The sequence below is a fragment of the Heterocephalus glaber genome, unplaced genomic scaffold (genome assembly GCF_053883595.1).
Source record: "Heterocephalus glaber isolate CG9 unplaced genomic scaffold, H.glaber_assembly_v1.0 deba00001687, whole genome shotgun sequence".
NCBI classification, from domain to species: Eukaryota; Metazoa; Chordata; class Mammalia; order Rodentia; family Bathyergidae; genus Heterocephalus; species Heterocephalus glaber.
This window is the reverse complement of record NW_028258412.1, coordinates 15,906,466-15,923,391: the sequence shown is the minus strand read 5'-3', so window position 1 is coordinate 15,923,391 and position 16,926 is coordinate 15,906,466. Positions and strand designations below refer to the sequence as shown.

Genomic DNA, 16,926 nt, shown 5'->3' with positions numbered 1-16,926 from the left:
GGCTCGAATTTGTGATCTTCCCGCCTCAGCCTCCCAGAACGTTTTTTTGTCCTTATGTTGATACAAGGAGTCCAAAGTGTGGCTTGGCTGGCTGGGACATGAAGGAGCTGTCCCCACACCAGCAGGAGGAGACACTGACTTTGAAACCCAGGGAGATTCACAGGCAGCTCCAGGCAATAGAGCCTGATGGGGTAAAAGCAGGTCATTCCCTGTGCTGGGATTTTCCTCTTCCCGGGAATCTAAAGGATTTCCTCTGGCCTTCTTCCTGGAGGCTATAAAACTGAGAGGGGGTGAATGTGATCTCTGTGTCCGTAGTTCTGCAAATCACGTGGGAGTCTGCTTCTTTCAGAAGAGAAGGAATGCAGGGGGTGGGACAAGTAATGCCAGGTCACCCCTCCCAGTGTGGTCTGACACCGAGAGAGGGAACATTTCCCTGGCAGCGGAGGCAGCTCCAGGCCTGGGGACATCGGACCCTTTCCCACCCGAGTGGCTCAGCGCACCTGAGGTTCCCTTTGTTGGTGGCATACTTGATGTGGTTGCAGATGTAGTTGAACATCCCATGCGCTGTGGTGCAGTCGCGGGCATCGAACACCTGGAAGAAGTGTGTGGGGATCAAGGGCCTTGTCCCCCCTCCCACAACCCCAGTGCAGTCTGCCCATTTTAGGAGAATCCAGAACCCCACTGGAGTCACGAGCATTTCATGACTGAGGTTCAGGCTGCGTTTTATTATTTTCTTTAACCTATGCTAATAACCAAGGTCAATCAGACCAGGAAAAGTCCCCTAAAAAGTAGGCATGGATTATGAGTGAATGGGAAAAAGGGTAGGAGTAGGAGTTTGAATGGGCTGGTTACATTTCCTGTTAGGTTACTATGGATAGGGATTAAAAAAACAAAGAAACAAATCAATACCTCCCATCCTGATAACTAATGTACTTACAATATTAAATTGTTCCCTAGAATAAAATCATAGCAGGGGAAATAAACTAATGTCTTCATGGAGTAGGCAGAGAATAGAAATAAGCCAAGTAGAGCCAAGGGAGTGGTAGGGTCTATGGGAAACTGGAGAGCGTAAATTCTACCAAGAAATATGAAAATTCATGTAACAAAAAGCAGCATTGGCTAATCAGACATGGCAACAGCCAGAATTTGGCTATGATCTGAGGATCTGGGATCTGGTAGGTCACTATGGCCAATAGGTAAAAGGATTTGACCTTTTTCAAAGCTCCATCTCTCCCCTTCCCCTTCTCCCCCACCAAAAGGTCTTCCAGGCCTCTGAGCCTCACCACCCACCTGCAGCTTGGACCACTGGATCCTGCCAACGCAGCGGGCGGCATTCCGCCAGGCATGTTTGGCCCCATAGATGAGCTCTGTGTCCTTGAGCTGGTAGGTGCTGGTGCTTTCGATCTCCTTGTTCACCTCTTCCAGCCTGTCCATGTGAGCTTTGGAGCCAAATCTAAGTGAGGACAGAAGGGGCATGGGAACATCACTGCTATAGTTTGGAAGGGTCTCCCAAAGTCCCATATGTGAAATGTTCAGTGACCATCCCGTGGTGCTGTTGGGAGGTGGCTGAACCTTTAAGAGGTGGGGCCTAGTGGGAGGAAGTTAGGTTATTGGGGGGCATGTTCTCAAACAGGATTGGGTGACTCAGCCCCTTCTTGTCTCTCTCTTTGCTTCCTGGCTGCCATGAGGTGAGCAGCTTCCTCTGTTACACACTCCCACCATGATGTATTGTGCTGCCACAGGCCCCAAAGCAACAGGGCCAGGCAACCAGGGACTTAAAGGTCCAAAACTGTAAGCCAAAATGAAACTTTTCCTCTTTGTAAGTTGACTCTTTCAGGTATTTGATACTATGACAGAAAGCTGACAACACCATCACCTTCTCTTCTGAAGTAGAGGTTGGTGGAAGGGACAAGATATCACAGGAAGCCACAGCCATAGAAACCCCCAAGTTGACATCAACACACAATAGTTTGAGCATAAAGCAGGCACTGTACACTCAAATGCCATAAAGCCCTGGCAGTGCACACAGGATAAACTGGCTGGGTGAGGCCTGTGTCAAACAGACAAATCAGGTCCCCAGGGGGCAGTCAGGACTCCAATCCAGCTGACCATCCGTTTGACAGGAATGGGGACCCTGGGCTGCCAGATCACATTCAAGGAAAACTGGGAATCTGATTTCTAAAGGGAATTCCTCTAAGTTTTAAATGTTGGCAATGCATTCAATTTTACCTTCACAAGGAAGTATACAGGACAATAGAATGACACATCCATCCTCAGGCTAAGAAAGGATAATATAGTTTTGTGGGCATGACGTCCCTCTCATAGCCTGCTCTCCTTAGAAGTTACTGTTATCTTTTTTTGTTTCTTTGTGGTACTGGGGATGCATCCCAGGGCCTTTCACATGCTAGGCAAGGGCTCTACCACTGAGCTACACTCCCAGCCTTATTTATTTATATTTTGGTGTTGGGGGTTGAACCCAGGCCCTTGTGCATACTAAACACATGCTCTGCAACTGAGCTACATCCCTAACCCCTCAGATTTTAGATTTTCAGGTTAGGGAAAAAGTCTATGCAAACATTCTAAAATCTGAAAAATACTTTGAAATCTGAAAAACTTCTGGTCCCAAGCGTTTTGGATAAAGGATACTCAACCCTATACTCCATCACTGGAATACCACACCTTATTTACCCTTCTCCTACTGATGGAGCTGAGGTGGTTTCCTGAAGGTTTTAAAAAAAATTTTAAATTACTTAAAAAAATTTTGAAACAGTCCTGTTAAGTTGCCCAGGCTGGCCTTGAACTCACGCTCTTCCTGCCTCAGCCTTCTGAGTGATTGGGATTTCAGGCATGCACTACCTATGAACTTTCTTTGTGATTTTTTTCCTATGATAAATAATATTTCTGTGAATATGACTTCTTATAAACAGGTATAAGCTTTCTAGGTGTAGAATTGCTGGAAATGTTTCAATGTGGGGGAGGGTTGGAGTGAATACAGGGCTTTTGTGTTGAGCTACAACACCAGCTCTCTTTATTGTTTTTATTTTGTGACTGTGTCTTACTAGGTTGCTATGTTGCCTAAGCTGGACTCAAACTTGCAATCCTCCTGCCTCAGCCTCCCAAAGTGCTGGGATTACAGGCATGCACCACCACACCTGGCTTGAAAAGTTTCAAACTTTCAGAAACCCTTTTGCAGGTCAAACAAAAACACTTCTGGGGGCCAGCTCTGATGCTCTGGCTGCCAGTCTTTGACCTCTGGGTGTGGTGGGCAGAGGCCTCACATTCAGGGCTTGGCTCACCTGTCAGCAAAGGTGGAGCTTATGTCCTTGTCACTGGCACTCAATATCTTACCCTGGGTTTCCCACAGTCAACACACACTTGCCTTTTAATTGATGAGTAGTACTGATCCAGGAACTCTTTGGCGAGGGGGAAGAGCTGGTCCTTGGTGCGGACATCTTCGGGCCTTCGTGTGTGCTGAGAGGGCAGCATGACAGAGCCTATGCAGATGTGCTCCGTGCAGCCCGTTTCCTGTGGAGTCAAGAGAGATGTGGGCCTTCACTTTGCCAGGTGTGGGGCCCCAGCCCAGGCTCTTATATTCACAACAAAGTTGGCCTGGCTCTTAATTTCAAGGGATTTCTCAGGGGCCACCTTCAAATCATTGTTGGGCATGGTCATCAGCCAAGGCAAGGAATGGGGAACCATGTTTTAAGGCTCCTAAAATGTTTATTGTTGTCAGTTAGCGGAATGGGAGTGTTCTGCATAGGAATCAGAATCATTGGCACTAAATTCCAGAATATTTTTTGATTCCATGTTGATCAAAAGAAACAACTGAGTGGTTACAGTAACTCCTTTGAACAGAGCTGTGATAACTTGATTACCAAAACTGGCTCCAATTCTTCCCCTCGCTGTATTTTCTTTGTAACGTGACTTTACACTAACTCCCATGGAGAGGTGGAGTCTGTCTTCTCACTCCTTGGATCTGGGGTAGCTTTGGCCCATAGAATATGGCAGAAGTGATCCTGGGCTATGTCCAAGCCTGGGCCTCAAGAGACTTTGCCTTCTTCTGCAAACATAGGTGACAAGCCCAAGCTAACTTGGTGGGAGAGGAGCATGTGCATGGTACACAGTTATGTCAGCCAGTGCCATCCTACACCAGCCTGCTCTGAGCTGTCCCCTTGGGTGACTGCAGGTTCATCAGCTAGCCTCACTGAGATCACCTGTGTCTGGTCCAGATCACCAGAACTACCCTTCTAATTCAGAAATTCATATATATATATATATATATATATATATATATATATATATATTTATTTACTTATTGGTACATTTTAGGTATAAAATACATCTACATTTATCATTGGGTGCTTGTACCAGAACATGATGTATCTTAGTTCTTATTTTTTCTCCCATTACCTGTGCACCCTTCACCCTCTCCACCCTTCCCTATTTACAGACTTTGATTCCATGAGAAATTCTTGAAAAAAAATTCATAATTTTTTCCAGCCACTTAATTTTTTGGGCCAGTTTGTTACACAGCAATAGCTGACTAATACAACAATCCTCCATCATGCTCATTTTCAACAAAAACTTAAAGCAATGTGTTGACTATTAAAAATATGATATAGAAATTTATAGGACACACTGAAAAATCAAGGAAAGATTCATTGAATTCTCCATCAGTGGCCAGACTGAGATAAAAAGAGTATTTTCAGAGGTAGCAACTGGCCTTGAATTCTGAAGGGTACAAGGTACTCTGACAAAAAGCATCTGCATAGGTGAGTGAGAATCCATCAGTGGTTCTCCAACAGGGATGAACTTCCTGCTCAGGGGAGGTTAGACAATGTCTAGAAACCTTTCTGTTGCTACACATGGGCTAGGATAGCAACACCTAGGAGGATAGGCCAGGGGTGATGCTAAACATTGTGCAATGCACAGGACAGTTCCCATGACCATGTTGAATCTGGCTCCAAATGTGGACAGGGCTGAGATGGAGCCGCTCTGGTCTATACCCCATTGGTTACTCACCAGTGTGCTTTTAAGGTGGAGGGTGTCTGTGAGAACCACGTCAGTCTCCCAGTTCTTGACCTTGAGGAAGCGGGGGCACTTGGAGGGGCTGCCATTCTTGGTGGGGGACTGTCTGCCTGAGGCAGGGGGCTGGAGGAGAGAATGGAGGTGGAGCATGAAGCAGAGTCTTGAGGCCTCAGGGCCTTTGAACAAACTGTTGTCTTCACCCTAAACGACTTTAGTCATCTATTGTCTTGACCTCTGAAAACAAACTGACCCAGCCAGCAGCTGTGGTGGGGGAGGAATAAGTCTCAGGCTGACCAATGTTGGTCCATCCATTTTAGATCTCACTGATAAGGATCACATCTGCCTTGTGTGTTTGCAGATGGCTGTCTTATTTCCCCGGGCAGAGGTGTCCCCATGTGTCAGAAAAGCATCAGTGACCCAGCAGCTATAAGAGAGATACAACAGGCACACCCACTAGGAGGGCCTAGCAAGGGAGGGGAGGTGATAGGCCCAAGTGTTGAGCAATGCTCACACACAGTAGCCAGTGGGCATGATTAAGGAGCTAATTCCAGGATGGAAGTCAAAGAGAACACTGGAGGATAAACACCGAACACTAACCTTCCACAAGCAGTTATTATGTGCCAAGCAATAACCGTATGATTGCTGTTTTACAGATGAGAAAACGGAGGAATGGTGGCTTTATATGAAGAAGAAGAGAGACCCAAGTAGCATGCCTGCTGTGTCCCATCACGGGATGTCCTCTGCCATGTCAGGGTGCAGCAGAGCATCCTCACTAGATGCCAGCGCCACTTTGAGCCAAATAAACCTCTACTCTTCCTAATTACTCTGTCTGTGGCATTCAGTCACCCATGTTAACGCCCTGGAGGCCGAGCCGCAGTGGGAGGCTCAGAGAGGGGACAGCAGCCAGGTGTGAGGAGGACTGGGGTGGGGCTGGTGGGCAGCAGCTGGCAGCCTTTTCTGGCAGGGAGCAGAGGGAGCGAGCCAACAGGCCTAATAAGAGAGGCCATCTGTTGGGGGTTCCAGATGTGCAGGGGGTGGTGGTTAAGAGCTAAGCGCCGTGCCACTCTTCACCAGTGGCTTCATCAGGCTGCGCACTTGAAACCAGGCATTAGGAGGCCGCTGGCAGGGCTGTTGTGCTTGGGCTTTGATGTTTTAATTAGCCAGCAGTAATATTGGGTGACTCCGGAGGGGACAAATGGGGAGATTAATATAGCAGTCAGAGGCCCTGCATGCAGGATACAAATGACTTTTCTAGTGAGGACCCGAGTGCTCCTGCTCAGAATGCAGACTAGCAGCACTTGAGGAGTTCTGATGTTGGGGACAGGGCATGCGTGGGCTTTGGGCTGTGGCTACCTGTGTCCTTTCCTTCCTTCCAGTCTGCGGCAGGACAATGGACACTTTCAAGTGGCAGGAGACACGGCCTTATTTTCCCCAGGGGCCTTTAACTTGGCAAAGCAAGCTGTGAGCTCATGGGGCGGGCGTTTCAAAGGCCCTGCCAACACCTCCTTGCTAAGGAGCCTGCAGAGGCCTCGAGGAAGAGGTCTTGGGACAGGCCTCCAGGAGGCGGCAAGGCTTCACGCACACAATGGCGCTCTGCCCACGGCCCGGGAGCCTCATAGCTGGCTGCCTGCTCCGAAGCAGGAGTCTGCGGATGGCGGCTCATGGGCCTCCCTGGGCCTGCTGCCTGCTCCTGTCCAGCCCCTGAGCAAAGAGTGGTTTTTCTACTTTTAGACTGTTAACTATAAAAATTCAAAGCCAAATAATACTTCGTGACACATGAAAGTTATATGCAGTTCTAATTTCAAGCTCCATAAATAGAGTTTTGTTGGGACCCTGCCACACTCATTTGTTCCTGCATTGTATATAGCTTCTTTTGTACTCTGGTGGCAGAGTGAGGTTGTCATGATGGGAATCAAGACTGGAGACCCACAAAGCTGACAGTATTTCCTGTCTTGTCCTTTACATAACTAGTTTGCAGATGCTGGAGGGAAAGGGCCTAATTCCAGTGGCTGACCACTGAGTGCCACATATCGCTGCTAGAGATTTTCCTGATCCTTTAAAACACCACTCAGCCCTGCCAGGCATGGTGGTGGATGCCTGTAACCCTAGCACTCAGGAAGGAGGCTGGGGCAGGAGGACCACCACAAGTTCAAAGTCAGCTTGAACCGCATAGTGAAACCCTGGCTCGAAAGAACAACACAAAACCCTAAAACACCACCCAGACTTGTAACCCATGCTCTCTGCCACCCTTCCCATGCTTCAGATGTCTTCAGAGCACTTGTCCCTGCTTGCAATAACTGAAAGTTTGTGTGCAAGCAGATATATGCGAATGTGTGTATGCAAGAGCACGTGTGTACGTGTGATAGCATGAGTGATGGCATGTATGTGTGTGTGAGAACATATGTATGCATTGTGAGAGCATGTGTCTGTGTATGCATGTGTGGAACATGTATGAAAGAACGTGTGTGTATGCCACAAGTATGTGCATGTGTGAGAATATGTATATGGCATGTCTGTATCCATATATCTTTATATCTTACCACTTTACCTAGATAGATAGATAGATATTTAGGCAACACAGATGACTCTCAATACCTCCAGGCAGCTGACTGCTTTAAGAAACAACATGACGATGTTCACATCCCTGATATAAAATGGTGTAATATTTGCACAAAACCCCTCCATACCCTCCTGTATGGTTTAAATCACCTCTGGAGGATTTATGATACCTAGCCCAATGGAAATGCCATGTCCATACTTGCTGCACTGTATTATTGAAGGAATAATGACAAGATAAAAAAGGTACAGGCCCATTCAGTCCAGAGGCAATGCTTGTCCCTGCACAGTTCCAATCTGCAGTTGGTTGAATCTGTGTATGCAGAGCCTGGGATGCACAGGCTGACTGTGTTTTTGGAGCACCCACTCTGTCCTCACCCCTGCAACAGTGGCACCTCAACACATGTCCCATGAACAGCTGAGGTCTGAATTAGACTGAACTGAGTCTCACCAAGTTCCCACGTCAAAGCCCTATGCCACAGCATGTCTGTGTAGGTGACAGGGCTTTTGGGAGCGAAATATTATCTCTAAAATATCAGTAGGGTGGTGCCCTCATCTAGTAGTATTAGTGGCCTCTTCCTCTCCTACATGAGGACATAGGAGGAAAGTCGTCTGCAAGCCAGGAAAGAGGGTCCCCCTCAGAATTGGGCTACGCTGGCACCTCGATCTCAGACTTCCAGGCTCCAGAACTGTGAGAACATACATTTCTGCTGTTCCAGCCACCCAGTCTACGTACAATACAAAGTCTAAGTGAATTCTGGAACTGCAGAGCCACTTACACTCAGCAGAGGACTCTGGTCCTACTTTAGTGGAGAACAGAGAAGCCCTTCAGCTGCCCAGCTGAGCGAGCGACCTCACAAAAGCCATGTGTTAGGAGTACGGATGCTCCCTGACCTGCCACGGGGCCACATTCCGCCAGACCAACTGTACATGGAAAACTTCGTAAGTTGAAAATGCATTTAATGTGCTTAACAGCTTAGCAACACAGCACACTGTAGAGTGTTGGCCGTTCCCCTGCTGATTGGGAGGTTGACTGGGAGCTGTGGTTTGCTGGCCCTGGCTAGCGTGGAGAGAGGATCATACTGCACATCCTTGCCCAGGAAAAGATCCAAATTCAGAATTCCAAGTGTGATCTCTGCATATTGCTTTCACATGGCTGTTCAGATGAAAACTCCAAAGTCAAACCACTGCCTACCGGGGATGGTCTGTCTGTGACTTGGGAGGACAGGGTGAAGGGATAGACCCCTGGGAAGAACTGGTTGGAACAATGAAGCAAGTGACCACCAGGGTGAAAAATAGAGCCACGAGGCTGGAAGTGGGAGGCAGAGCCTGGGGTGCAGATCTAGAGAGATTGGAAGAAGAACCAAGAGGTCAGTGCACACTGAGGGCTTCCCAAGAAGAGAAGCTTTTGGGTGGACGGTTGGAAGCAGGGGGAGGGGGAGCTTGAGGCAGGAGGATGAACCTAGCATCGGAACCAGGAAGAAGTAGAAACAAAGGCCAAGCTCCTGGCTCTCCCAACAACCAGCAGTCAGGGCCCCAGGGAAACTAGCTCTGAGAGCCATGGCAAGAGAGGGGAGCACTTGCAAGACCCAGAACATCTTTGAGCTGTTACAGGTTAAACTGTGTACCCCCCTCCGGCCCTAATTCAAATATGGACAACCTCAAGCTGAATACCTCTGAGTGTGTTCTTATTTGGAGATAAGATCTTTATAGAGGTAATCACGTTAAGATGAAGACATTAGGGTGGTGTTTGATCCAATACAGCTAGTATACTTAGAGAAAAGGGAAATTTGGGCTGGCCATGGTGGCACATGCCTATAATCTCAATCCTCAGGGAGGCTGAGGCAGGAAGATTGCAAGTTCAAGCCCAACCTGGACAACTCAGTGCAAACCTACCAATCAATCAATCAATCAATGGGCTGGGGATATGGCTCAGTGCAAAAGCCCAAGCACCAAAAACTTTTTCTAAAAAAGAGAAATTTAGAGAGAGCCACAGCCACAAGAATGGCCTATGATCACAAAGATGGCCATTTATCAGCCAAGGAGAGTGGCCTGGCACACATTCCTCCTCGCAGCCCCGGTAACACCTTGACTTTGACCACCTGGCCTCCATTCCTCAGAGACAGTAAATTTTGTCTTGTGAGCCACTCCGTTGGTGATGCTGAGTTGCAGCAGCCCAACAAACGAATCCAGGCATTCAGGCTTCAACCTGTACAAAGCCAGCAGCCTCTGATTCTTGTTCTGTTGGCACAGCCGCAGCCATTCCATTAGGAGGCTGTGGCAGCCTGCCCTACCTGGCTTGTCCTGAAATGAGGGCAGCGCTGGGGCTGAGCTGGGCAGCCAGCCATCCACACCAGGGGCCAGACACCACATGCTGCGTCCTTCCTGCAGCCCCAGGGAACACAACTCCAACCTGTGGGGACCACCACTCAGGGCAGCAAGTGTGACCTGGTTATAGGCTGTGGCAGCTCAGGGTTCAGGACCACAGAGCTGCAAAGCAGCGGGTCCTGCCCATCCGTGCAATTAAACAATTGCTGCTTAGAGAACTTAACCGATTGTGTTTCATAGCTCGGAGTATAATTTCCTTATGGTGCACTCAAAGCATTACATCAAAAGTGATTCATTCTGCATTTTTTTTTTTTTGAGATGAGTCTCACTATGTAGTCCAGGCTGGGCTTGAACTCACTGTGTGGCCCAGGACATCCATGAATTTGTGATCCTCCTGCCTCAACCTCCCAAGTGCTGGGATCACAGATGTGCACCACCAGATCCAGCCAAAGTGATTCATTCTTTACAAAAACTCCCATAGATGTCTGCAACCGCTTATTCTCCCTTCTTAAGCCCGCTTCTACAATCCATTTCCTACAGTGTGTGGGAGATGGAAAGGGGGATGCTCAGGAGTCAGATATGTCGAAATCCGGGGGCGGAGGGGGTTCAAGGTCTTGAGAATAAGTAGTGTTTAAATTGTCAGTGCTTGTACCAAATCGCCATGAGATCATGGGATAGTCAGTCGGATGTTATTAGATGACTTTAAACTTGGTTTCATTACCAGACCAGGATGGATACGTACACTAGGAATTAATTTTTAAAATGAATCCCGTAATTATCTTGTGGCTTATCCCCATGACACTGCATTGCTCTTTGTGTATCTGTTCAAGACATCAACCTTTAACTCACTACATGTGAATGTTAAAAGTGCATGGGTGTTTAGGTTTTAAAGTATCCTGAGACCCTCAGAAAGTGAAAGTCAGTTGCATCTCTCTTGACCTCCGAGTTTGTTGGGGGCAGATAGCAACTGCCATCAATTTGTGAAGAAAGGAGGAAAAAAAGTCCTCATGGATTCAGCTCACCCTTCAGGGTTTGAATCCAGAGTGATAGTCAGTGAATGAGTTGCAGAGAGGTGTCACTGACCACAGTGTCACTGTCCCACCGGGCAGCAGTCGGGACGGTGTGCACTGAATATATTCACTAGGAAAATAAACAGTTAGCAAAATATGTGGAAATTCCAGCAGGGCTGAACCTAAACACCGACCATTCAGGTCCTACTTCCTGGCTGGGCTGCTGCAGAACTTGGTGTCCAGCCTCTTGGTTAATTGAACCGAAGGCTTGGGAGTCACTGAGCAAGTGACATAGCTGGGGGAGGTAGTGGGAGCCAGGTGCCAGCTGGATCTGCTCTCCCCAGGCACCGAGAGAGGCTGGGCTCAGTAGCAATTCCTGGAAAGCATCTTGTGGAGGGTTCCCTACTGGAGGGTACCTGGGGAACCTGAGAAAGGGGGATACCAAAGTGCTTTGCCGAAAAGCCAACCCGGGTGTCCAACTGTGGCCATAAGCCTGACCAAAGCAAGGGACAGTGGACCCCAGCGAGGGTGGGACCAAGTGAGCTGAATGGCAGCTTTGGGGGGGCTTGGGCCCCTCTGCGTAGGGGAATTCACCTCAAACTAGGAGGCTAGAGAGAGGCCTGGGGAGGGAAGGACACACAACACCCTGAGATGTCAGCCTGGCAGAGCCAGTGATGTCTGCCACAGCCGGCCCGGCGGACTCTGCATGCTACGTGGGCACTGGAGTCCGTGAAACTCCAAGGATCACAATGTGATGCCTGTGTGTGTGGCTGTGTCTGCAGCTTGTCTTGGGAGTGGAAGTTTCTAGAAGTTGAAGCAACTATTTGATGAAAAGACGATAGTGTGGCTTTAGGTCACTGATCATGTTCAATTTCATTTCTCCTTTTTTTGGGTGGTATTAGAAATTGAACCCAGGGCCTTTACACTGATTACATCCCAGGCCCTTTCCTTTTCTTTATTTTTTATTTTGAGATGGAGGTCTCTCTGAGTAATTAAGTTGCCCAAGCTGGGCTCGAACTTGCAATTCTCCTGCTTTAGCCTCCCAGAGTGCTGAGATTATAGACATGTGCCACCATGTTTGGGTTTCATTTCTGTCGAAGCAGCCTCGAATAAATACCAATTTGGTGCCTGCCTTGGCTACGTCATCGCATGTCCTTTGGTTCACTGAGTCTTCAAGGTAACCCATTTTCCAGATGAGGAAACAGAGGGTCTGAGAGGTCAAGTGGTTCTACGGAAATTAATAAGGCACGAGCAACAGATCAGGGCTTGGAATCTAGGCTATCAAAGTTCCTATGCTTCTGCTGGAGGCCTTGCTGCTTTCCTTCGTGAGGCTCCTGGCCCTCTGGATGCACACATCATTGATGTGGATGATGCACATAATCACAGCGGGGAGAGACGCAGCCTTTTCATGACTTATGAGTGGTCCTTCCTCTCTCAGGTCACAGGGTCTCGTGTGTAAAATGGGGCTTGTATTTCTTATTCTCTCTGCCTCACATCAGCAATATAAGGATTAGCAACATATCTTAATTAGCAAGATCACAATTAGCCAAAAAAGAATAATAACAACAAATAGTTTTTGAGTACTTATTCTGTGCCAACCCCTGTAGAGTTAAGATTGGGCTCCAGGGCTCTATGGTTTGGGTTCAAATCCCATCTCTATTACTTACTCCATGGCCCCTATCAAGCTATTAAACACTGTACCTCAGTTTCCTCATCTGTAAAATGGGGATAAGAAAAAGAACAGTTGCATCTCAATATCCATGGAAAATCAGTTCCAGGATCCCCTGCAGAGATGAAAATCTGAGGATGCTGAGATCCCTTAATGAACTGGTGTAGTATTTGCCTACATCCTACACACAGCCTCCTGGGTGCTGCGAGTGGTCTCTAGGTGGCTTACACCTCAGGTGAATGCTATGCAAATAGTTGTTACACTGCAGTGTTTAGGGAATAATGACAAAAAGCAAAGTCTATACACATTCAGTACAGATGCAATTATTTCCGAATATTTTCCATCTGTGGTTGATTGAATACATGGGTGTGGAACTCCTACAGGGCCAACTGGACTTCACTGGGTTGGGCTGGGGATGAAGACAGACTTTATGGACCTAAAGTGCTTAGCATGGTACCTGGCATTGCTTGATACATTATTAGCTATGACTGGGATGCTTGAAAACACTTTTGTTGTTTTGATTTTTGAGACAGGGTCTCACTATGTAGACCAGGTTGGCCTCAAACTGCGATCCTCTTGCTTCAGCTTTCTGAAGGCTGGGATGACAGGTGTGCCTGGCTTAGTTGACACCATTATTTCCTGTATATATTACCCCGTTTCATTCTCCCCGGCACTAGAAGAGCCTACTAACCACTATTAGGAAAGGGGGCTCAGTACAGATGTTAATTTTTCGTCTGATCAAGGTCACCAGCTGGGAGGGGACCCATCCTGGTCCCTTCCCTGAGTCTGTGGCCTCGATGCTGCGGACCAGTGAACCCCAGGGTGACAGTGGCTGCACATCTGCAAGGCAGTGCTGTCACCACCGTTGCTGTTATTTTTATCCTGACATCATTAGCGCGCATGAGTCAGGGCTGACTGCGGTTTCCCACCTGCGTGAGGGAAGGTGGCTGAGAAGTGGAGTACTTAGCCCTGGTGCCAGGCCAGGCCCGCCATGTCTGGATGCCCGTGTTGATCATCACCAGAGGCTGTAGCAGCTCAGAGAGAGAGAGAGAGAGAGAGAGAGAGAGAGGGAGAGAGGCGGGCCCTGGCAATCTTCAATCCTCTGACGGTGAGGGAAGAAGGGGTCCATGAGCATGTCCCCCAGTGCCTGTCATTTGGAACCCTCTGGAGGCTGAGTCAGGGCTGACACTTATCTGGAAATACAGAACAGCTTCTCAACAGATTCTGACATTTTTTTTGGTACCGGGGATCGAACTCGGGTCCTTACGCTTGCGCAGCAGGCGGCGGAAACCACTGAGCTAAATCCCCGGCCCCCAGATTCTGACATTTTGAAAGCAGCCAGGAGGCCCTGGATTCTGGGAATAAGGAAATGCCGGGTCCTGATGAGAGGGCTCACCCTGTGACATCTGATCGGTGGGAGGGCGGGCGGTGGATGGACAGGAGGGCAGGACCCTGAGTGGAAACATCACCTTCCCCAAGCCCAGACTATTCCCCATTAAACCCTGCTGGGACATTTCATTAGCATCTGAGAGTGGGTGTCAATTCCCAAGCAGGGCATGGTTCTACCCCATCTCCTTTAGGAAAGCAAATGAAACAGGCAAGGGAAGGAAACAGGTGCTTAACAAGAAGGGAAGTTGAAAAGGGCTTGGTTAAAATCCCAAGATTTTGCATGGAGGATGAACAATCAGCAGTTCCTCATATTTTTAACCCACAGTAGCATTTGTTACCAGATGATTGTTTTAAAAGGCCTTTAGAATGGTGTCTTAGATGGCACTAGCAAGAAAGATCATCTCTGAGATCTCCTAATGGCTCTTAGCAAGAAAAAATGCAGTACATCAGCTGCAGCCATTCCCTTTACTATAATGGCTTTCTCTACATTCTTCTAGGCAAACTCCTACTTAATCTTTAAAACCCAGTCAGCGTCACCTCTTGGTAACCTTCCCCGAAGGTATTTATGGTCCCCTAGCACTTTGTATCCCTTTGTATCCCTCTCTCTTTTATCAGGAATTGCAGTGTATGCATCTGTCTCTTTGCCTTTGACTGTGAGGGTCTCAAAGGGCAAAGACAATGTCTGCCCACCCTGCTTCCACCCCAGGGATATGCATATGGCAGGTTTTGGAGCAAAGATGGCTCAAATGAGTCATTTCATCTCTCTCAGGCCAGATGCAATTTGTGAAGGGATATTGAAGATGAGGATCACAGAGTTATCCACACTGTGTGATCTAAGGATTGGGAACCCACTCCTGACCAAGACCATGAGCAAGAATGCCCTGCATACAAATGAACAGCTTAACTTTCCAAGACTCACTTAAGAGAAGGCGTCTCTATGGCTGATTCTCCCTGAATTTAGATAAACAAGAGCCTCAAGAATGGTGGGAATCCTTTCTGCACCTGAGGGCTCCACCCATCATTTCTTCAGGGAGCTCACATTCTGCTAAGTCAGGAAGTTTTTTCTTGGGCCTGCATCCAACTTGGTGCCTCTTGCGCCTGTTGCCCAGGTCTGGTGGAAAGTGCAGATCAGCAGCTCCTCACTGCCACTTGTCTCATCTTGACTTAGGGAAACAGGCCGTGGCTGGGTCCCTTTCTGTGTGATTAACAATGCCAAGTCCCCGTGGATGCTTTATAAAGCAGGAAATGTAGGTTACAACCACGAGGACCGAAGCCGATTCCAAGAGCCCCAGGTAGCGTGGCTTTGAGCAGGCAGAGGGGAGGCGAAGTATAGGAGTCGGTTTTTCAGGGTGGAATAAGAACACTGTGTTTTCTATTAATTTGCTCAGCCTGGGAGCCTTTCTGAAGCCTGTGGCTATGGAGATGTCTAGCTGCTAACGGGGCTGCTTTCTTAGCTCTGGAGCTAGGCCTCCAATATAACCCAGGGCTCGGGTCTCTGCCTTCTTTCAGCTTTATTTCTGAGAGGCATTTGGAAAATCAAAGCTCAGGCAACTGAGCCAGGGTGACCTCGTGGGCCCGTGGCTTTGAGGGTTTTGGGGTTGTGGCCTACATGGGGAAACTGAAACCCCAGCCTCCACTGGTGTCTGTCAGGCTGAAACTCCTTGCATGTCTTCCTCCTTGTCCCGAGACCCTTGAAGTCTATTTCTTCTTTTCCAAGGAAATGGGATTTCCACCTTAGAAGGGGCCCCAGGGCAAGTCCCTAAGCGCCCCCTGATCCTTCATTAACAAGCCTGCAAAGAGGCCGGTGGTTCTGCTGGAATCATCTCTGCTGTATTCTCAATACTGAGCCCCACTACTCAGATGCCATTTTTAAAGAACCTCCCCTGCCCCGTACTGGGGATGAAACCCAGGGCTTCACACCTGTAGGAAAACACTGTACCACTCCCAGCCCTTTTCTTTTTTTTCTATTTTGAGACAAGCTCTCTCTAAGTTGCCCAGGGTGACCTTGAACTTGTGATCCTCCTGCCTCAGCCTCCCAAATAGCTGGGATTACGAGGTGCATTTCCATGCTTGGTGCAGACTGCCATTCCTTAAACCAGGTAAGTGGCTCAAAAGAAAGTTTTGCCACTAATCAGACTTCTGCAGTGGGTTTCAGTTCTTTTGGTGGTGTCAAGGTCCTCCCTGCTTCATTCCACCCCCACAACTCAGACCAGGAATTATAAACTCTCAAATCTGGAGGTGACAAGGGAGGTCAGGTGAATCAGAAAAGCAGCCAGAGCAGTTTCAAAAGCAGAGCATTTTAAGCTGGAGCACGAAGGGTAGAGCCCTTACCTAGCATGTGCAAGGCCCTGGGTTCTACATCTGCCCCTGCCAAAAACAAAACAAAACAAACAAACACCAAACCACACATATTAAACATATAAGAACATTCTTCATTTTGTCAAAAAATGAAATCTTTCTAATTTTTTCCCAATGCACAGGGATCTTTTAGTCTATTTTTATCTGTTGCTTATAATAAAGACACGGATTTAAAAAAGGCATAACTCCCATCCTATGATAAGAAAACCAACAGCACTAATGTTGTAATAAATGACAATGGACCCTTGGTCTCAACAACAGAGTGACAACAGGTAGCAAATCCGGGACTCATACCCTGTCTAGTGAGGTCAGCTACTAGGCCACGAAGATTTCTGCCCCCTAGAAATACGGACTCGATGTGATCAGGTTGTGCACATTTTAAAGAAATGTTGTAGATATTTTTATGTGAAAAAATTTAAAAAATGGCAATAAAGTAAAATATTGTATAGACCTGACAAATCGTATTTATAGCCTGGATCTACCAGGAGGCTGTCTCCTTCTGTCATTCTTTGTCTTGGGAGGGTTCCAGGTATGGCCACACCCCATCATGTTCAATTAAGAAAGGAACTAGAAAGGAATTTTAAACTA

The 16,926-nt window shown here is 47.8% G+C and overlaps 1 protein-coding gene across 4 annotated transcripts in view; it reads right to left on the bottom strand.

The window, feature by feature from the left end:
- Positions 1-16,926, bottom strand: part of Nos1 (nitric oxide synthase 1) — a 177,350-nt gene that overhangs the window by 57,239 nt on the left and 103,185 nt on the right. For all 4 annotated transcript variants that reach the window (XM_087198430.1, XM_087198431.1, XM_004843704.4 and 1 more), the window contains exons 4-7: positions 5,023-5,151; positions 3,380-3,525; positions 1,291-1,453; positions 501-592 (exon numbers count right to left, since the gene is read on the bottom strand). In XM_087198430.1, the coding sequence (XP_087054556.1) occupies positions 501-592; positions 1,291-1,453; positions 3,380-3,525; positions 5,023-5,151 (530 nt within the window). The remainder of the gene's footprint in view (positions 1-500; positions 593-1,290; positions 1,454-3,379; positions 3,526-5,022; positions 5,152-16,926) is intronic.